The following is a 23,451-nucleotide window of genomic DNA, read 5'->3' as shown; positions in this document are numbered from 1 at the left end:
GACCCAGTTTCGCGAGCATTCCATAGTATTGTGAATAATAAACGTTTAATATCGCTACTGTAAAATCACTTTTAATTTATCAATAAACGCTGTACCTGAGTTGGGAAGATCTTTTATTTGTACACCTCGATAACCACAAATATATGTGTACGTATATAATTATAAATCAAACCCATCAATTTTTTTTAAATCTTGTGAATATCACTGTAAGAAAATTAGGTATGTATCTTATTTGTTATGTTCTTTTTTATTTATTTTTAACATAGCAACCGCTTTTCACGGCCACAAGTATTATAGTGATTTATTTTTGGGGTATTAATCTAATACCCCAAAAATCTAGTGCTGCGCACTTGTTGTGATCTTTCTGCAGTATCAAGGTTGTTGAAAAATTTATAGAGAGCCTTGTATTATGTGAGCAGCGTCCTCGATCGTGACTTCCAGAAGCCTCCAGTCAGGTTGTAAGGCTGATCGGCTTCCTTCATTTTCACGCCAAGGATTGGCTTGCCGTTTTGAGAGAGATTGAGGTGTTGAGAGGTTCTCTTTCTAAGTAAAACACTTGTGTTTTGGCTTGATATGGTTGCTACTTAGTTTATTCAAGGAATAATTCACAAACAAGAGGGTAGACTTAAAACTCAGAAAGAGAAGCGAGAGTTGATTGATAATGAATGATAATGTAGAATTGAATCCTAATTTGGAATCACCACGCTATTTATAAACAAAACAATATTTGAAGTGACCACAGACACAAGATATTATAGACGCGAAATTCATGACAATAGTACACTATGACGTGCCATAGACAAAAATATTTAATATAAAAGGTGGCATAGACAGAAAAAGATAATGTAAAAGGCTCTACTTATTGAGATTATAACATGATAAAGTGAAAGAGTTTAGGCTTGACTGAATTTGAATATAAAACAGGACAATCACAAGATACAACACGCAACACTATGTACAAAACTGTTTTACTGATATCATTTTTACTTTCACTATATAATAACTGTGCCAAATCCAAAAACCTTTCTTATACATTATTTTTTAAATTAATTTTTGTGCAACATTTAAAGGCTCTAGGGTAGTCTTGTGACAAGAACCACAACATACAACATTAAATGAAAGCATTGATTGAACAAGCGCATAGTATACAGTTTTTGATGTAACTATGTCCAATATATTTCTTAGAGTCTTGTTTGTTAATATAGTAACTGATGATGGACACTGTAATGCTGTCCGAAACGTTGGCTAAAGAAGGATGTAGCACAACATGACATAATACCACGAAAATAAATCATTATAATAGCAACACTGGATCGAAACTTGAACTCACAACTTTAGCAATAACAATTTATAGCAAATAATATATAAACAATAACAATTTTAACTTCCGTTCATTTATTTCTACAATCTTGAACCCTCTGATTGTTAGTAAAAGTCATGTCATTACATCATGCTCGTGATACTAGAACCAAAGGACATAATCTCTTACAAATCCCTTTCGCTAAAACAACTTTTGGCCAGAGAAATTTTAGATATTTTGCAACAAGGCTATATGATGCTCTCCCACTAGAAATTAGACTGAACGAATTTTTTTTGAAATATAAAACAGACATCAAGTCTTGGATCATCAGCCAAGACAGATCCAAGATAAATTTTGTAAAAATCCCCTCGTAAGTATGTACTAGATGCTGATTAACCAATTTATCATTTATTATTATTTTTTTTTATCATTTTCACATTGTCATTTAATGTTATGAAATATTATATGTATCAAATAATATGTAAACATTAATTTATGTACTCAATAAGTCTGTCTCGACACAGGTTTATCCTAGTGAGACAGACATTGAAAAAAAACCTGTAAAAAAACTTTATATTGTTAATAAAAAAATAAAAAAATATTCTAAATTATTCATATCTTTAAAATGGCTGTTCAAATTCCAATAAAGGTTACTTTTATTTATTTATTATTGGACAATTTGTATAGCGCCGCTTTTGTGAGATATCACCTCAGGGGCGCTTTACAGTTGATGGAGGTATTACAAAACTTATAAATATAACAAAAATAAAGTGAAGTTAAGTTAAGTAAAATGAAGTACAGGAACAGGTGGCAAGAAGATAGAAGATGGATCATTTGGAAAATGCTGATTAATTTATGTATTAACTATTTATTATTATTATGTAGTTACTAGAAAAAATTTTAGAAAAATATATTTCGATAAATTTAGATAAATATTTGAATAATTTGAATATTATAGATGAATGCCAGTACGGGTTCCAGAAAAAAAAAAGTTGTGATAAATTGCTGGAAAAATTTTCTGATTTTATAAATTCTCAACTTAATTCTAAAAAACATGTACTGGTGCTTTTTATTGACTACTCAAAAGCTTTTGACACTCTCAGCCATATACAATTAATTAAGGTTCTTGAAAACATTGGAATCCGGGGTAAACTCCTCTCATTCTTTAAAAACTACTTAACTAATAGAAAAATGAACGTAAAGATTTTAAATGATATGAGTAAAGGAAGACATATTAAATCAGGAGTACCGCAAGGATCAATTTTAGGTCCAAAATTGTACATTATATATGTTATTGTTATGTCAAAACTCTTTAAAAAGGCCTTTAGATTCATTTTTGCTGACGATACTGCACTTGTAGTATCCAATGAAAATCCTATCATAGCTATTCAACAATTGCAAAGTGACTTTAACGAGCTACTTAAATGGGCTCATGATGTTGGTTTAATTATTAATGTTAAAAAAACAAAATGTATGTATGTAAAATCACCAAGCCTGGGAATATGGAATATACCCAAAATAATTGCTCATAATTCTGAATGTATTCATAGAAAAATTGAAAATATTTGCCACTGTGAAACAATTGACTTTACTAACGAATATACTTATCTGGGACTAATAGTAGACAATAAATTTAAATGGGATAAACAAGTGGCTAAAATCTGTAACCAGCTCCGATCTTTTGCAAGTAATTTTTATAAACTGAAATTTGTTTTGCCTCATTGTACTCTTAAAATAATTTATTTTTCTATGGTCGAATCCATACTCAGATATGGCATACGAACTTGGGGGCACTCAAGCAATATTTATATTAAATATATACAAAACTTACAAATTGCTATAATAAAAAAAATTGTACCACCGAATATCTACAGACAAAGAAGTAATCTAAAACTACTGTATGGTTCTGAGGGCCTACTTCCAATAAAGGGTCTTCTTTGGTACATTATTATAATGGATAATGAGGGAGATAGCAAATATAAAAAGCAACCGGTGCATAATCACACAACAAGATTCACTGAAAATAAGGGCCTCATTATTCCAAGAGTAACAAATAAGTATGGAAGCCGAACGCTTAAATATTTAATACCAGAGATTTTCAATAAATTTAATAATTATTTTAAACCTCAGAATAATGAGAGACCCTGCCCCAAAAACACTAAGCGTTGGCTAATAAGCGACGAATCAATGTATCTCTGAACATTATTATTGATGTATTCCTGAACATCTCAACGTACCTGCCTAAATAATTTGTATATAGGTAGGTACTTTGATATATATTATTTTGTGATATTGTTTATTGTATAATTTTGTGTCATACATGTATTAAAAATTAAAAATGTTTTATATATATTATTTGTAGAACCTACAGACAAGCCGTCATGTGTGACAGCTTTGTGGGACTGCATATACCTGTATCTTTAAAAATTTATAATAAATAAAAAAAAAAAAAAAAAAAAAAATAAAAAATGTAATGAGCAGGCAGCATTCTGCTGATGCGCTCATATCTGATTTCACAACAAGTTTGCCAGTAATTGAGTTGTTTTAAGTTTGAACTAAGTCCTTTCTTCTCTCCAAATGTGAATCCAATAGAGCTTTGAATTGATTTATATTTGTTGCATCAATGACATGTTGTGGGAGTTTGTTCCAAGCATCCACTACTCTATTTGCAAGGAAGTGTTTTCTAGGATTAGATGCAAAAGGCGTTTTGGTAATTTTTTTTGAGTGTCCACGGAGATTTATATTTTTATTAGTAGTGAAGATTTCTTGGATGCTAGGGCAACTGTAATGTCCAGATAAAAGTCTCGATCAAGTCACCCCTTTCTCTTCTTTCTTGTAAGGTTGGTAATCTTAGTTCCTTGAGTCTATCTTCGTATCGTAGATCTTTCAGAGCTCTTGGTATTTTAGTGAAACGTCTCTGTACTCTCTCTAACAGATTTATATCCATTTGTATAATATGTCACGTATATTGGTGAGTTTGGCAAGGTGTGTGATGTATAACTTATCTTCTGTGTTTGGTGTCTATCAGGTTAACGAGGCGGGCGTCTCTGGATGATCTGGAGCAGCAGTCGTGTCAGCTGACCCCCAAAATCGAACAGCGGATCATCATCATCAATTCCCCTCAGGTCTTTTTCTACCCACTGTTTAGTAGACTCGGTTTATCTGAGGATATTGTTAAATCTGGTATAATGGCAATATAAAAACAAAAGGTTTGTGGCACTGTCCATTTAAAAAGTTTTATTTTTATTTTTTAATCCATGGCTAATATATATTTATAACTGGGCTATTGACTATGTGCCAATGTCACTTAGGACTATATTTTTGCCGAATGCCGATTTAGTAGCTCTTAACTCTTTGTGTGCGAACACTAAATTTTCGTGGTGCGCCAGCTGATTCCAATTATTTTTTTTTGTAAATTGTACTGTCTTACCAGATATTTTTTTTTACATAATCTACCATAAGTAGTTACCCCAAAATAGCTGCATACTTAAATTCAAAGAAATGATTTTTTTACTGTCTATCAGCAAAAGCGGCGCATGAGCGGTTAAGGATGTTAGATAAGATGTCATTTTATGTTGATTGGCACTTAAGACTGTCGTCGTCAGTGGCAAGCTTATTTGCAATGGAACTTTAACTTATTGAGATCAGTTGTAACTATAGTTTCAATGCCGCCGAGAAGTTTATGTCAAAACATGATTTACTCCGTATATGTATCACTTACGACGGTGGAGACCAAAAGCCAACATATTTCCAATCGCACTTAAGTCTTGTGCTAATTTGTTAAATTTCACAAGTTGGCATTACTTAATAAAGTTGAATTCCTGTTTCCAGAAACTAAACGATCTCCTGGCGCAGCGGAGTCGCTGGGAATCGGACACCATCATCAAGGAAGTGGACGATGAAACATCACCTTAGTCACCAGGACCATTATACAACATCCCTACCACTACTCCACCACATGAAATTACAATCACAGCCGTCTCCTGGCGTGATGGAGTCACTGGGAATCGGACAACTTCATCAAAGAAATGGACGATGAAACATCGCCTTCATCACATGGATTCACATTACGCCACATCTCTACTCCAAAACATGACATTGCATACTCAGCCGTCTTGCGTACGACACAGCAAGGCGTGCCAGGCACAGGTTGTGTCAACTCCAAAGACGTGTCACATGACATTACATTAACAACAGATTTGTTGTAATTTTTTTTTTATCGCTTTTTCGATTAAAATTCAGCTGACTTGTTATCTATTTAAAATGATTATTAATTATGTATAGAAAACAGTATTAGTTGCATTTTATCAATACTCAAACGACGATTAAGCAGCGAAGCTAATTTATAAACAATAAGTATTCTGCCATACATGTTACTCTTAAGCAAAAATGTTTAGATTTGAAGAAAAAAAAATATTTTTCTTTCTTGTTCGGAGTATCCTATTCTTTAAACCTCTTAGTCTCCAAGCACCAATCTATCGGCGCACCTTTACTTAGACTGTGCTGCTGATGGTCTATCACGAAAACTTTGATGTATCTTGTTAAAGACAATGACGTCAGAAACAATGTGAAAATAAGAAATTCCATTAAAGAAATCTTTTTTTCATCTGAATAAATTCATTTGTGAAACATTATTCTTAGAAATTTTAGTTAAAATGTGGCTGAGACCAAATGGGTTAAAGAATGTTGGCAAATATCCTGTTACACTTCTCCCTGTCGTCAGCCAATTGGAAAAGCTTCTTATAACTTGAATATTATACATTTCCAATGACGGAAGCCCCCTAACTGTAAAAATCACCTTAGTTCTACACCTTTCGGTCTTCCACTACTTTTCTCACAATCAATTTGTAAATATGGCACTTGTTGTCTCGTAGCACTTGTGCTATGCCTTTTTTGTCTCCTAGTTATGTTATCTTGACACCTCTACTCATTTGTGAATTCCTGAGGATCATGACCTCACTCAAATAGATGAACCAGGCCCCTTCGCCCCTCACGTCGACACGGTCCTGTGCCACATAGACAGCCGTGGGCACAGACATTACAGACGCCTGTGCTGTAATGCTGTCCGCTATCAGTAATGCATCTGTCCGTGTCTGTTTTGTCATGCTGTCCACCGTTAGTCATGCTTCCGTTCATGTCTGTTCAATCATGCTGTCCACTGTCCATGATATATTCAGCAATCTCCGAACATATTTATAAAGCTTCGCTCTTTTTCATAGAGCTTGCTTCAATGTCCAAAATTTGCTAGCGTACGGAAGAAAATCAAAACACAATGTAATGGATTTTAGTTGTTTAAGACAGAGTTGATTAATATCTTGTCCAGATAATTTAACGAAACATTTTATGTATAATTTCTTGAGTCCTTATTGTTATATAATCATAACGTGATCGAGCTCATGCTATTAGCGTAAGACACTGATATGTGTTACAAAAATTGATCAGTGTCTTCTTCAGATAATTAGACGAGACATATATGTATAATTTCGTCGAGTCCTTATAGTAATATAATCGTAACATGACCAGGGCTGGCCCCAGATGAGTTGGCATGACTAAGCTCATGCGTCAGATACTGACACAACTGATACGTGTTAGAAAATATGTGGATGTGAAAGAAACGAAACGGGTTTTTAAACAACTGCTTAACTTATTTTGTATTTGTTCCGGTTATAATTTTGAATTAACGAATTTCCTCACTGGATTGCATTTAGTATCCTACGTAGTTTTAACGTATTATTATTTTATGGCTCAGCGATATTCAATATCAAATGATAGATTTCTTCGTTACTTTAGATTATATAGTGTACATATTAATTGACATCCAGAGGTCTTTATTCTGAATATAAATGACGCCGTATTAATATGATTCTTTGTAACTTTGTTCTACTTATTAATTTCTGAACGGACGGGTTTCACCGTGCTACAACCATCTACAGACGAGATCAGAAGTTCTTAAGCGTTTCAATTATAATATTATAATAAGAAATTCCACCACGAATTTAAATTTTATAAACTGTTACCTTTTATTTAATCATTCATTGTGGTATTTACACTCTCTTCATTTTAACGAATCTGTAACTTCCAGAATTAAAGTCTCGAGAATATATACGATCTTATTCTAATATAACAAAGCAGCAGGTGTTTAAGGCCCAGTTGTTTCGCAGAAATTCAAATGTAACATTGTCATCAAATGGCCATTCGGCGCCATTTTGTATTATTGACATTTGAAAGATCCGTTATACGCTGATTCTAGATGCGTTTCAGCTTTCTTTCAAATTGTAATAAGCTGACAAGCTTTACAACATGATAGTTATCCTCTTCTACTGATCTCAATTTGTTCAATAGCTGAAACAGACTTAGAATTGGGGTTTAACGGGAACCTTTCAACTGTCGAACAAACAATTTGATGACTTTATCACACGTGGATTTCTGAGAAACAACTGGGCCTTAAAGTATGTCTTATTTGCCAGTAACCTTTAACTGACAATACTATTGTCATATTCACTTTTGATTGAAAACTTTATTTGGGACTAGAACACCAGGGACTAAGGACTAGGGACCTGATAAATTTTGCAATGTTTGTTGATGATCCACGCCTTATTTTTGGCAAAATTCGCATTAATATGTGTGTTTTTTTTTTAAATTTAATTTTTTTAGATATGTAGCGATGCTACTAGAATATTCCGGAACGTTCGCCCATTCAAAACGCATTGTAACTAGAACTCTCTAGATACGATGCTAGCATTCAGCTCACCTACCTACAAGTCTGAATATTCTTGACACGCCGGGCAGTTATAAAATGGGGCGCATCACGTCGGGGTCACCTTTGGTTAATGTGAATACTGCACAAGAATCCCAACCTTCTGAAGCGAGTGAGACTATGGCATCTCCAATTATGAGGGTATGTTGTGAGGCAGGGAGGGGATTGATATGGGGAAGAGGAAGGTGGGAAAGCACCTAGATTCAGATCAGGTCACCAAACATGGCTAAGTTTCATTTCTGAATGGTGATCTTACATCAGGACGATACTGAGAGTATATTCCACGTCACTACTAATGACTTATCGGTTGTTGATCTTTCTAGGTATAGAAAAAGATAAGCAACATTAAAAAAGACTTGTTTGTATTCAGTTTAAAACCCCTGCAATTGTGTGATAGTATAATGTTTAATCATTAAATGATTATATTTTTACGAATGTTCGCTATTTGATAACGCAGCAATATGAATGTTGTTTAATGTCCTTGTAAAATATATATTACACGTGGATTGTGAAGTCCTAAACGAAAATATCTGTAAAAATAATATTTATTTATATTATATGTTATGACACTCGAGCCAGAGGGTCTTGTAATAAAATTGACTCATTTTTCAGCCGAGCGTTTATGTCTTGTATTATGAAGTCATTATGTTAAATCCTTGTTATATGTTGTTTAGCTTAAAGCTTTTTGAAAAGTGAGATATTTATTTAAACATAAATTTTAAATACATATAATTAATATTGTTGGCTTGAAAAGCATATTTTTTAAGGTAGATACAATTGTATTTTTTTTTTGCTTAATTTTTCCTTATCAATAATAATCAATGTGTGCTATATAAAATGACTAAGGACGGGTTATTTCACAGAATTTGAACAATTCATCAATTTTCAAAGTTGATTTTCAAGTTCTGTGAAGGTTTTATTCAAGTTCTGTTATTATTTTAGTTTTTTAAAGCAACTGGCCAATCTCTGAATAGTATAAAACAAAGTCACGTGGCTGTCTGTTTGTGCGCTTAGTTCTTCTAAACTATGCAACTGAGTTTGATAGAGAAATTATATATAATACATGGATATTACATTTATTAAAAGTAGAGAAAAGTTGAACAACGTCGGGTACACATCAGCTCGTAATGATATAATAACAGAACTTGAATAGAACCTTTTCACAGAACTTGAAAATCAACTTTGAAATTTGATTCATTGTTCAAATATGTACTGTGAAAAACCGTCCTAAGCCATCCAAAGCTATCTAAAAAATAATTTTTTTCATGTTTTAGTTATTCCTTTTATGTGAATACTATCTTAACCCCTTAGGCCTCTATCATATTAACCGTTATATTTCTTAAAGATGCTGTCAGAAGGTCGGAGAATTTGTGTGCACTTCTGCTTTGCAATAAAATTCAAATAATTTGAATATTCATGAATGTATCTGAAAACTGCTTTTGGAAGTTAAAGAAATGTGCTTTAAAGTTTTATTATTAGAAATAAACATTTAATTTTTGAAATATCAAAGTTTTTAATGCAAACATAAAAAAGGTCACCTTTTTTTTTGTCTCAACATTGACCTAAAAAAAACACATATTAGACAAACTAATGTATTATAAACATTAGTTACTGCCACCTCACTTAAAAAAAAAATCACAAAGTTTCATTAATTAGAGATGTAAATTTCAATTATTTTGTGGTTAGCTTCTAGATTTGAATATAAAGCGTAATGTTTTCTCTTTCTAACACCGTTTAGATGATATTTCTCACCATGATAATAAGGGAGACACAATAATGTCTTTGCCCTGTTCCCAAAAGCAAACAAATTAACTCCACGGGTAGTAAATGTTTGTTCGCAAAACTGAATAAATATTCGTGAGGGGTAAAAGTCAAGATCATTTTCTTCTAATATTGTTAAAAAATCTCCTAAAATCATTTATTTACATGACCTATATATGAAACATGGGCGTTGTCATTTGGATTTCTCATATGTGATTCATGATGTTTCACTAAAATTCTTTCTTTCATTGTGTCAAAACGTGTCGCGTGACAGGATAGATTGCTTTGAAAAGTCCAGCTTTGTATCGCTTAACATTGTTTCGATTATAAAAAGAATTTCGTACATGCGTATATACAGGGTGTCCGGAAACTCGTAGTACAAACGGGAAACTGGTGAATCTACATCACATTTGGAGTCGATTTTGTAGTATATTTTTTTTTGATTTGAGCTTTCGTTATCGAGTAAATCGAGTTAGAAGTTGATTTTTTATTTTTTTTTTTTCAAATTCTTATAAATTATTACTGAAGATCAAAGTACCCAACTAATTAAAACTATTTGAAAGTAAAACAAATGAAGAAACTCGGATTTGAAGCATTATTTTGAAATCACCCTTCATTTAATCCGGTGTAATCATAAAATATTTCTGCTCTGCAGGGTTAAAACATCTGTTGTTCAACCCTAAACACCAGAAAAAACTTTAACCCTAAAATAGCAGAAAAATATTTTTTTTTGGTTTTTTTTTTTTTTTTTGTGAAAATGTTCAAAAAAAAAAACTTTATGTTTTTTTGGGTTCCCCATGTGGTGTAGATTCTCCAGTTTCCCGCTTGTACTACGAGTTTCCGGACACCGTGTATATATATAATACATGGATATTACATTTACTGAAAGTAGAGAAAAGTCGAACAACGCCGGGTACACATCAGCTAGTAATGATATAATAACAGAACTTGAATAGAACCTTTTCACAGAACTTGAAAATCAACTTTGAAATTTGATTCATTGTTCAAATATGTGCTGTGAAAAACCGTCCTGAGCCATCCAAAGCTATCTAAAAAATAATTTTCTTCATGTTTTAGTTATTCCTTTTATGTGAATACTATCTTAACCCCTATCTTAAGCCTCTGGCATATTAACCGTTTTATTTTTTTAAAGATGCTGTCAGAAGGTCGGAGAATTTGTGTGCACTTCTGCTTTGAAATAAAATTCATATAATTTAAATATTCATGAATGTATCTGAAAACTGTTTTTGGAAGTTAAAGCAATGCGCTTTAAAATTTTATTATTAGAAATAAACATTTAATATTTGAAATATCAAAATTTTTAATGCAAACATAAAAAAAGTCACCTTTTTTTTTTGTCTCAACATTGACCTAAAAAAAACACATTTTGGACAAACTAATGTAACGGGTGATTTTTTAAGAGCTTGATAACTTTTTTTTAAAAAAAAACGCATAAAATTTGCAAAATCTCATCGGTTCTTTATTTGAAACGTTAGATTGGTCCATGACATTTACTTTTTGAAGATAATTTCATTTAAATGTTGACCGCGGCTGCGTCTTAGGTGGTCCATTCGGAAAGTCCAATTTTGGGCAACTTTTTCGAGCATTTCGGCCGGAATAGCCCGAATTTCTTCGGAAATGTTGTCTTCCAAAGCTGGAATAGTTGCTGGCTTATTTCTGTAGACTTTAGACTTGACGTAGCCCCACAAAAAATAGTCTAAAGGCGTCAAATCGCATGATCTTGGTGGCCAACTTACCGGTCCATTTCTTGAGATGAATTGTTCTCCGAAGTTTTCCCTCAAAATGGCCATAGAATCGCGAGCTGTGTGGCATGTAGCGCCATCTTGTTGAAACCACATGTCAACCAAGTTCAGTTCTCCCATTTTTGGTAACAAAAAGTTTGTTAGCATCGAACGATAGCGATCGCCATTCACCGTAACGTTGCGTCCAACAGCATCTTTGAAAAAATACGGTCCAATGATTCCACCAGCGTACAAACCACACCAAACAGTGCATTTTTCGGGATGCATGGGCAGTTCTTGAACGGCTTCTGGTTGCTCTTCACTCCAAATGCGGCAATTTTGCTTATTTACGTAGCCATTCAACCAGAAATGAGCCTCATCGCTGAACAAAATTTGTCGATAAAAAAGCGGATTTTCTGCCAACTTTTCTAGGGCCCATTCACTGAAAATTCGACGTTGTGGCAGATCGTTCGGCTTCAGTTCTTGCACGAGCTGTATTTTATACGGTTTTACACCAAGATCTTTGCGTAAAATCTTCCATGTGGTCGAATAACACAAACCCAATTGCTGCGAACGGCGACGAATCGACATTTCACGGTCTTCAGCAACACTCTCAGAAACAGACGCAATATTCTCTTCTGTACGCACTGTACGCATTCGTGTGGTTGGTTTAATGTCCAATAAAGTAAACTGAGTGCGAAACTTGGTCACAATCGTATTAATTGTTTGCTCACTTGGTCGATTATGTAGACCATAAATCGGACGTAAAGCGCGAAACACATTTCGAACCGAACACTGATTTTGGTAATAAAATTCAATGATTTGCAAGCGTTGCTCGTTAGTAAGTCTATTCATGATGAAATGTCAAAGCATACTGAGCATCTTTCTCTTTGACACCATGTCTGAAATCCCACGTGATCTGTCAAATACTAATGCATGAAAATCCTAACCTCAAAAAAATCACGCGTTATTATAAACATTAGTTACTATCACCTCACTTTAAAAAAAAAAAAATAGATTGCTTTGAAAAGTCCAGCTTTGTATCGCTTAACATTGTTTCGATTATAAAAAGAGTTTCGTACATGCGTATATATAGATAGATATACATTTTTTTTTACAAAATATTTCAAACTAATGAAAATTTTGATTTAACATGTCGAACGATGGCTACCCATATTTAGGTCTCATCGCTCCAAGTCTTGAGCGATGGCTGCCTAAATATAGGTAGACGATTTTATTTGAATTTATTTCTAAATTCCCGCAAAAGGCTCAGTTATAAAATCTCACAGATATGGAATAATCAATGAAATGTAGGTGGATTAATTAGCTTCAAACCACAGTAAATCAATTCATATGTTTTCATATGAATCGAACCCCATCGCTTGAGTGGTTAATAGTATGTTTTTAGTGCTTGACTTAGTCATTATTTTGTTTATTTTTTAATGATGAACTAATGTTTATAAGACAAGGTTTTTTATGCATGGCACAAAGGATAACAAATTATTATAAGCAATAAAAAAAAAATCGTAAAAACATAAAATTGGTTGTTTACAGGTGAAAAAAATATAATAAGCATTAATTGTTGATTAAAGTACTAGTACATATTGAATGATTTGGCGGGTTGCGAATAAGTTGACGTGGCTCAGTGGCCCAGAGCACCTGACCGGACATCAGAAGGCGCAGGTTCAATTCCATATATTTATAGATATTTTCAATTTGTATGGATATTTCAGGTGACTAATTATTGCGTATAATAATTTGTTATTATTTTGTTTGATTAATTTCAAGCTTCTAAAGTATTATATGTACAGTACCGATCACCTTCGTAAAATCTCGATGAAATTATTTTAGCGTAATTTAATTAATTAATTAATTAACAATTAATTATCACGAGCTTATGCGAATCTGCCACTGGGTAAATGCCTCGTTGCGACGCTTGATAAATTATATAATATTGTTAAGTACCTACCTTTAAATTTACCAAACGGAAATAATATTTTTGATATTTGGAAAATATGTACCAAATATTTCAGAAAGTTAAAATTATAATTTTTAGCTTTTTTTATATTTGTTCATTTAACAGTATTAAATTTAACAATCGAAAATTTTTATTTCTAGTGAAACAAATTCTGCTACCCTATTGAATTAGAAAAAACCGAAATCAAGAATCAAGCAATCGAATAGTTAATAACGTAATATGCATTCCTTTTTAGGTTGTTTAGGACTGTGTGTATTGGTGCATATTTATGATCCACAATGACGTCTTCGAAGCATCACTGAGCAACAGCCTTCTGTTTTGCTTATATGCCTACTTATATTGATTTAGGTGAAAAAGGGACAACAAATTTGAATATTTAAATTTTTACCGTGTGTTCTTTTTGTTATGTAAAAAATGAAATTGTTCAATAATACGTTTGACGCGTGCTGTACGCAAGCAATGCATCTGTGTAGGTACTGTGTTTTCATCAGCATTCTCTTCGATACTTGTGATTCCTACGAATCGTTGAATTTTTACTACGTTATAATTTCTTAACCTTGCGCGTATTTGTACAAATATTTCTGCAGCAACAAATAATTTCAAAGCAACACTTATCACCATCTCTCTTTCTCACAATTTGAGTTTACTCTCAAGTTAAATATTATAAAATAAATAATACTGTATTTGCTATCTGGGTTGTGATATTTTTTATTTTAAAACATCTGCACGGTTTCACGAAATCATGACAAAATTAACTAGAATATATTTGAAAAGTTCATATCAATTTAATCCTCTTAAAATTAACAACAATTAGATTTTATTTATTTATCGTTAAAGATCTATGTGGTTTCAATTCTTCGTTTTCAAAATATTGTCAATGCGAATCCATCTCTTCATAAACAATGCCGCCTCTAATGAAAGATGCGCAGAAATCTTGTTTAAATTTTATAAACTTCGCTGCAATTGTATTAGACCATACAGCTGCGATGAAGAGAGTTTGAGCTTTTTTGAAGTAGATGGGGAAGAGGAATGTAGGAAGTTATCTGGACATTAAACACGGCTATTGCTGTTTCAAGCTGTGTTGATTCCGAATGACGGTGATCTTGGGAATCTAAGGGGGTATTTCACTATGTCGGGCTAAATATCTGACTAGCTAGCCGTTGGCTGGCTTTAAAGATCAGAATAACTTCGTTATTCAACGGCGACCGTTTCACCATTGTTGCCGAGCTTCCGGATAGATAACACTCGAAATAGTCTGGCAACATCGCAAAATGTTTGCAGTTACCCAATCTACTACAACGGCTGTCATGTTTTGCCGCAATGTCTATGGAATGCTAACGTTAACGCCAATTGACAAGTTTCCCGCCACAGTCCGCACACCGCAAAGTGTGCATTTTTTTGGTTATTTTATGTTGATTATCAGGTCATTTTAGATAGATTCGTGTCGAATTAATACATTGTTTCTTATTTTGAACACAATCAAATAATTCAGGATGGATCATACAAGCATTCAAATTCATTCGAGCTCTTAAAACTCGCGGCCTTCGCATCGCCGCCCTTTCACCTGCTTCTGTAAATCAAAAACCTCGGTATCCATAATAATTCGCAACAAAATTCGACTCACTTCTGCGCACTCGGAATGTTTTGACGCCATCTTTGATTCGAGGAATAGCGCCTAACGTGAGGTTCGAGCACTGATTAGTCAAATCGAACTTAAACCCGAGCGTTAGCGTTATTCAGATATAGTGAAAACGAAAAAATGACTAATCCGCGGATTAGTGCTTAGTCAGAACATAATCAGAGATAGTGAAATACCCCCTAAGTATCAGTGTGTCCAGGAGTGACAGACTTATGAATGTATCCCTCCTGCTGCGGCGCAAGGCGATGGGTCAAGAGACCATTTGGAGAGGTGAAAGGGTCTCCCCAATCCGGCATCTCCCGATCTGGCACACCACGCAGCTTGTGGGCAGGCGCATCCTGAACACACCTCACCCGATGAAAACCAAACTTAGTGAACCACTTGGGGTGACCTATAGCAGTGGTGTTGGTTATCCAGTAAATGTTCCTGGGGCGGCGGTACCCTAACCCGCCTCCCAAAGTGAAATTTACTACTTATCAGCTTATCAAAAGATATATATACAGGGTGTATCGGCACTAACCCGACAAACTTTAACCAGCTATTCCTTAGCACATTTGGAGTAAAAAATGTTATGGGCACTTTGCTGTCCGGTAACATTTTTTTTCCATTAAAAACAAAAAATAAATAAAAAATCCACACTCCGTCACTGTCATTTGCATTGTTTCTCGTGTTCAACAGCTGTTATTAGCAAGTGTGTCAAAAAGTGTCTTCGCTCTTTCGTACACACTACTACTACACTATTACTATTCATATTTCCACCACATGTAACCAATGTTTTATCCTTTGTCATAGTTTGAAAACCCGTCTGGCAATATTTTATTCGAATTCTGTTGAATAATGCACGTGTGTACCTATATTGGCGCATTTTTACAATCACAACAAAATGGCACGGCACCATTCGTCTCATTTTTAACTATTATTATTTAGTGTGTGCGAAAGAGCAAAGACGCTTTTCGACATACTTGCTTATAACAGCTGTTGAACACGAAAAGCAATGCCAATGACAGTGATGTAGTGTGGAAATTTTTAATTTTTTTGTTTTTAATTGAAAAAAAAATGTTACCGGACAGCAAAGTGCCCATAACATTTTTTACTCCAAATGTGCTAAGGAATAGTTTGTCGGGTTAGTGCCGATACACCCTGTATATATATATTTTTTTTTTTTATGTTTTCATTTTAGATATTTCACAGCTTATGGAAATGGATTCGTAGTGACTTTTTCAATGAAAACAATAAATAATTTATACATTGACCTAAGCACACACGATTTTAAACTACTTATTGCTATTGTTTGACTGCACTATTTGGAAGTCTGAAGAAATTTTGGCTAATTTTATACATTGCACTTATGACGAACACACCTAAACTATCTAGGAATATTAAAACCTAGGCACTATTACTGAAAAACACCACTTTACATAATATTTATAGGGACATAGTGTTTATATTTAAGAAATATAGATTTATTACTTACCACGAGACAATTCCAATAGATGGTTCTTATTGGATTAATAAAATTTCCATTCTGCTTACAAAGTATCATTTTTTTAAAATCATTATTGTCGCGTATAAATATAATATTAATGTCTATAATATCCGTCTAATTATTGTGCTTATGAACAAAACTATGAGATTTATGTATAACAGTATTGAATCATATAATTTTTACATATTGTGGTATTTTTTGTAATAAATTAAGGGTTTGATTCTTATGTTCCAACAAACATACAGGACAAATGAATAGATAGCGGTGTTATGAACATTGTTTTGTACCTTACTTGAAGTTTACTTAAGCGTACAGAAGTTACTTAAGCGTACTAAAGTTTACTTTAGCGTACTGAAGTTTACTTAAGCATACTGAAGTTTACTTAAGCGTACTGAAGTTTACTTAAGCATACTGAAGTTTACTTAAGCATACTGAAGTTTACTTAAGCGTACTGAAGTTTATTCAAGTATTGAAATTTACTTGTATTGGAGTTTACTAAGTGTACTGAAGTTTACTTAGTGTACTGAAGAGATAAACCAATAGACGTGTGTTGTGGTCATGTCCATGCGCCGGAAGTAAGCTCAATTTTCGCTTACTTCTAATGAAATGATTGAAAAATGTCAAATATCGAAATTCTTACTTGAAAATCAGTTTTCATTCAAATTGGTATGTGGCCAGTTTACACAGCCGATGATATTGTTTATTTACTCAAGATTTTTTTTTTTGCAAGAGTAAGGATAAATTGAGCTTACTTTAGGCGTACGGACACGCCCACAATACACTTCTATCGGTTAATCTCTTCAGTGGTCAAAACAATTTTCACATTAAGGAGGAGTACATGATATTTTAACAACAGTGGCATTGAATGGAATTTTTACATATTATTTACACTTTGCCATAGATCTTATTATTAATAAACTATAAAATTATCATACCAATGAATTATTATTGTTAAATTTATCGTCGACGAATAAACAATACTGCCTAAACTCCAAAAATTTAATCGTGCAGAAGAAACAAAAAATTTTTAAGGAGTTTCTGCAGCATTCCAAAACTATTTTGTGGCGGAAGTATTGGAGCAGAATATCGTATCATAACCGATGTCGGTCGTCTGGTATTGTGCGCGATATCTAGGTAGCATTACGAACTAAGAATACGGACATCGACAGAATCGACTTTTCTATCGAATTTCATTAAAAGTTTTCAGACCGTATGTCGCTTAAGTATTGTTTCTTCTTCGACGGTATCATTTTTTCATATACAAATAATGCTGTGATGTTTTGCTATTTGAAATATATATTATTTATGTTAATGGTTCCATGATATTTCATCAAAATAACAGTTAAACACACCTTTAAAAAGTGATATAGAGTCATTAAAAGTAATGAAACAAAAACTAGGTTAAATAGTTACCTATGTAACCTAGTTAAAGTAATGAAACAAAAACTAGGTTAAATAGTTACCTATGTAACCTATTTAACCTAGTTTTTGTTTCATCACTTTTTGTAGGTGTGTTGAACTGCCACTTCAATGAGATACCCGGTCACCTATTTTAATATGTGCTCAATTTTTTGACAAACTCTGAAAAATTACTACCTTTTTCGAATTTTCTTTTCTTATTGAACTGTTGAAATGTATAGAAAAACTGATTATTTTTTACATTTAATGAATATTTTAAAAACTCCTAAGCTCATGATGTAAATGACATTTAATGATCAAATTTGTTGTGTCGACCAATAAATCTGCAATTCACATCAGAAAGAAAATCTGCAAATTTATAACGCCAGAGCTCGCCATTGGAGAGTTTTTCTTCTTCATTCGCACAGATTTAGAGAATTGAGCACAAATTTCACAGTTATCGAACATCAGACGGGTTTTCTCGGCAGTCAGTTTATCAAGCCCGAACTCTATTCCAAATCAGTACTAATAAAATAAAATACTAACAAAAAATATATTTTTATTATTTTATTTTTATTTTGTATGATATGCCCTTGAATATTTTTATTTAATGATTTTTTTTTAAAATATTTATCATAAGTAGAAAGCTAGAAAATAGCTGCTGTTGAATTGTTTTTCTTATTATGCAATAAAAAATTCATCTTCCAATTATATTTATATTACTTCAAAGTATTTTAGCTAATTTAATATAGATTGTTAATTATTGTAGCATATTTAAAATATTTGTGTGTGATATTAAAACATAATATTTTAACAACAAAGTTTACTCAATGTTTTATAATATAAACTCACCATAAATTGGTTATTTTATTAGAGGTGATTTACTAATCGAATTAAAAATATTTTCCATGTTTTGAATGTGTATAATATTATGTTTTATAACAGTAGGAGCTGGATATTGTGATCACATTGTCTGTTTTGATTCTAATAAGCAGTTTTAATTTTAGCATCTTAAATATAGTATAAATTTTCATACTGCGATAAGTAAATTTTAAAACTTTTTCCTGAATAAATTCGGAATCAAAACATTGTTTAAAATGGATCTAGTAATGTTTATTTATTTATAGAGCGGAGACGGTTTACACGTAGTTCCCGTGAGCACTTAGGCCATAGGTCCATTGTGCTCTCTCCCATTTTACCTCATTCCTTTAACAACAACCCAGTCCCTTTAATAAAGTTCACCAGGGTTGTCATTGGATATGAGGCTATATCTTCTGGTTCTACTGTATGTCTTCCCAGGTATCATCTCTCCTCTCCACTCCCCTGGGGTTCCCTGAAGGCTCTACAATTGAAAAGTTCACAGAGGTGACCTCATCTCTCCTAGTAATGTTTAGTAACCAGATATTTATTAATCTTCTTCTTCTTGGATATCTAGCACGGTCGATGGATGAAGGATTTATTTATCGTACCCGAGCACCTCTGCAGATTGCTAATGTTGTGAACTGTTGATTGATCATCGATTATCTGCAGTATCGATCGACTGTGCTGGATACCCAGATGTATATTGTATTTTATCATCTTTTAAAAGAAATATGTGAATAACGCACAAGAGTTTCAACTGGTCGGAGCCAATACGCCTATGGCACCACCGATTGGAATAAGTTATGAGGCTGAAGGGAGGGGAAAGGAAGGAGATGGAATGATGAAGTAATTTCAAGCAATGGTTCGATTCCGAATGGTTGTCTTTTTCCAAGACAGTATTGAGGAACTCTGCAACATGCTGCAAATATACCATAAAAATATTAATAGTGAATAAATAAATATACACACATAATATATAAATACAATTAAATTTAATAAAGTATTCCATGATTTGAACCCGCAACCTCTGAATTCATATTATGTATATTTTATCATTGTTGATTCTGTAAAAGTATCTGATTGTAATAACCAATGATTATAATATCCAGCACCTATATACTTTTTCCTGTAAAATTCTCTTCCTAATTTCTGCCATAACTCTGTTAGTAAAAATTTTATCTTTTCTAAAGGCTTGTAAACCTTTGGTATTCGTTTTTTGCATTTGATATTTGTTGCTCAAGATGTCAACTTTCAGAGACTCGGAAACAGAAGCTATTAACTAGACTCTGATTCCTGGTGTATTCCAACTATTTAACTAACCATTGGACCATTTTGCGAAGGCAGAGAGGACAGACAACCACAAAACTTTGTCCTTCATTCACATTCTAGTCTCACACATACTCTTCTGTTATTCTGAACCTTGACATGGCCCAATCATGCTCTGTCTTCCTCGACCGTCCCATTCGTACAGATTCAAAAGATATATCGATGCCTTAAAGCCGACACACTGTATCACGACAGTTGGCGAACTAGACATTACTGTATCGCTAGAAATTACAAATTTGTACATAAGTGTTAAAATATGACATCTCTAACTCGCGCCATTCCAAAGATATTTATATATTTCAACAAATTGAATTCATATTTTTAACTTTGTTTCTGTTCAAAATAGCGGTTTTCGAGATACAATATTTTACTTTAAGCCATCAATAGTAAATATGTTATTATTATTGAGAATTTTACATGCGATTGATTATCATTATTTATTATGTTTGTTTATTTATAATGAACCATTGGAACTGGTTATAAAAAATATTCTTAGCACAATTATAATTTTCAAATTTATTTAGGAATGAGGTTTAGGAGCTCATGGGTTAGTAAATATTTTTAAATATGTAATTATATTTTTATTATTCTCGTCAAAAATGTTTTTCTTTGTAATATTTATTAAACATCTCTCTCTCTTAATTTTTTTTGGTAAAACAATTGTGAAAATTATTTAATTTCATTAATAAAATATAACGCAAATATAAAATTGTTTTATTTTTGATTTCATTGGTTTATTGGAAATAATCTCAGACTGCTGATGGAGCTCTGGACCAGTGGTGGCAGGATTGAAGTGTTGGCCGGGGTCGGCGACAGGCTGGTCCCGGGTATGGCAAGATGTGTTGGTTGGAGTTTCAGTGGGGGCCGAGGCGGATAAGTCTGGGGTCTGATGAAGCGGCGCAGGCATATTCAGGCTGGTCTCGGGTGATGTTGAGGCCTTGCGGACGCTGTGAAGCGCATCTCCACTGGGTGAGACTGAAGGCGTGTGTGTAGATCCGGCTCGAAGGACCAAAATGTACAAGACAGACAGACAAGTCTGTACAGATACTGTATATACAATAGGGGACCCACGGACACAATTTGTCACATAATCAGCCTCGGGGAGCGTAGCAAAAAATGGAGTGAAGCTACGTCAAAGTACAGAGAGGAATTGATTTCTAAATCTGTTTTGACACATGAATCTACTACTAGGTAAAACTGATTTTAAACTGGGAAAGGAACTGATTTTAAACTGAATAAAACACTTGAAAATGTTAGTTGGAGATGGTTTTGGTTTTTCAGACGAATTGTTTCTTCTTCAGAGGTGGTTGTTGAACTGACTTGACATTGAAACTGGCTCTATATTTATAGGGCAAACTCGAGTCCGGTCTTTACTGACGGGAACCTCCCCTTTCATGGGTGAATGAGTGAATTAGTTAGGTATTTTTCCTTTCGGCTATTGGCCGGCCAAGAAGGATGCAACTTTGTGGGGCAATACTTCTAACTAGGTCAGTTCAATGCTAGTTATGCTTCTTTGCTGTGATTGGCTGTAGGTTTCGGCTATTGAGAATCCAAATTCCATCCGGTGAATAATGGTGGGAGAGCAAAGTTCAGTGTTTGTGAGGCGGTTCTTTGGCGGCGGTCATTTCCTCGTCTGGTGGCTTCGGGTGAAGAGATAGAGGTGTTTCGTGATCTGTTATTACGTCAGCACGTAATTCTCTTTACTAATTACATATTATTTGATAGAGTTAATTGAATTAAATATCTTTTATGTGTCGACGAAACGGTATCTAAAGATTTCGCAGTCAGAGTGTTCTTTCAATTACGTAAATATGAATTTTATTGAAAATGCTGGCATAATTCTGGACACGTATTATACATTAGCTACATATTGCTTGTTTTTGGATTGGGTCCAGAGTCAGGCTGGTGCATAGGGGGCTCGAGTGGCATTATGACTTTAAGTATCCGCTGCCCGCCATAGTATCAGGGCAGATGAAGAGGACCAACAAACCAGATGATAATAATAATCATGTAATCAATCGACGCCAACACATCACTTTATAAATAAAATGAATGAACTGACTTAAGACTAGATGCTAAATAAACGCACAAGCACAAAGGCCACAGGCAGAGATTAAAGAAAAATAAACAACGGGGAACGAGCAATTCCCGATCCAGAGCAGACTTTTTTTTTAAGTTTTCTCACCTGTCACGCAGCATAGTGGTTTTTACCTGATAATGTATTCGATTCTCTGGATTTGCCCGAGGTAAAATTTGAACACAATTATGCGCAACGGAATCAACTACTCAAATAGTAGAATGATTGCTTTGAACCGAAATCTATATATATGCAAAAATTATGTTACTTTGTCACCTATAGACTCAAAAACTACTGGACAGATTTCGTTGAAAATTTCAAAGTTTATTTTTATTAGTTTCAGAAGTGTTTAGATAGTGGTTTTTAATGAACAAGGAAGACTTAACGCATTATCTCTGCACTGGAATGAGGCACGGAGCCGAATAAATGTCGTAATAATGTAGTTTTTTTAATAGTAAAAATGTGGTATACAGTAGCGAATGGTGGAAGGTAACTGAGGAAGATGTTGAATGATCAAGTGAAAAAAATAATATTATTTCTACATTAAAAATGGCCCCAGTTTTCAGGTATAGTAGAATTCATAACCTCAAAACTTTACTCCAAACCATTCATAACCCAGAGCAACGCCGGCGTTGTACCCGGTACACTGCAGGTCAACTTTTTGTTTAGATCTGTTTCTGATCAGCTGAACAATTCTTTTTTAAGCTATTCGTTTGTATGCTATATGCACTATTTTTCATGTAGGTTAGTAAGTTTGAGTACTGGCCGTGGCCAGAGATGTGCAAAATGGGTACCCAAAACCATTTGAAATGCAAAATGGAAATGGGTCAAAACTTTTCCATTTGAAAATGCAAAATGGTTTTTAAAAAAGCATTTCAAATGCAAAATACCTATTTTCAAAATGCATTGAAAATGCAAAATGGTTTCTCAGGTCAAACAATTAAAATAATTATAGAGTTTTTAAACAATTTTGTCATTTAATAATGGAAATCAATGTAGAACAAACATATTACATGATGGTAAATCCAAAAACACCACGAATACAGATTATGAAACCACAAAAAATTTGCGCGGGACATGTTGCCAACGTAAAAACATAGAAACTGCTATCTAACATTTAATATTA

At 33.5% G+C, this 23,451-nt stretch overlaps 1 protein-coding gene across 1 annotated transcript in view; it reads left to right on the top strand.

The window, feature by feature from the left end:
- Window positions 1–9,480, top strand: part of LOC149410294 (uncharacterized) — a 57,179-nt gene extending 47,699 nt beyond the window's left edge. Inside the window, exons 15-16 of the mRNA XM_089649026.1 lie at window positions 4,329–4,425; window positions 5,132–9,480. Of these exons, the coding sequence (XP_089505152.1) occupies window positions 4,329–4,425; window positions 5,132–5,215 (181 nt within the window). The 3' untranslated portion in view covers window positions 5,216–9,480. The remainder of the gene's footprint in view (window positions 1–4,328; window positions 4,426–5,131) is intronic.
- Window positions 9,481–23,451: the final 13,971 nt, after the last annotated feature.

This window comes from Hesperophylax consimilis, chromosome 28 (genome assembly GCF_061612785.1).
Source record: "Hesperophylax consimilis isolate HC1 chromosome 28, BYU_Hcon_1.0, whole genome shotgun sequence".
Taxonomy (NCBI): Eukaryota; Metazoa; Arthropoda; class Insecta; order Trichoptera; family Limnephilidae; genus Hesperophylax; species Hesperophylax consimilis.
Note: the sequence above shows the minus strand (reverse complement) of the source record. Positions and strands in the feature narration are given on the sequence as shown.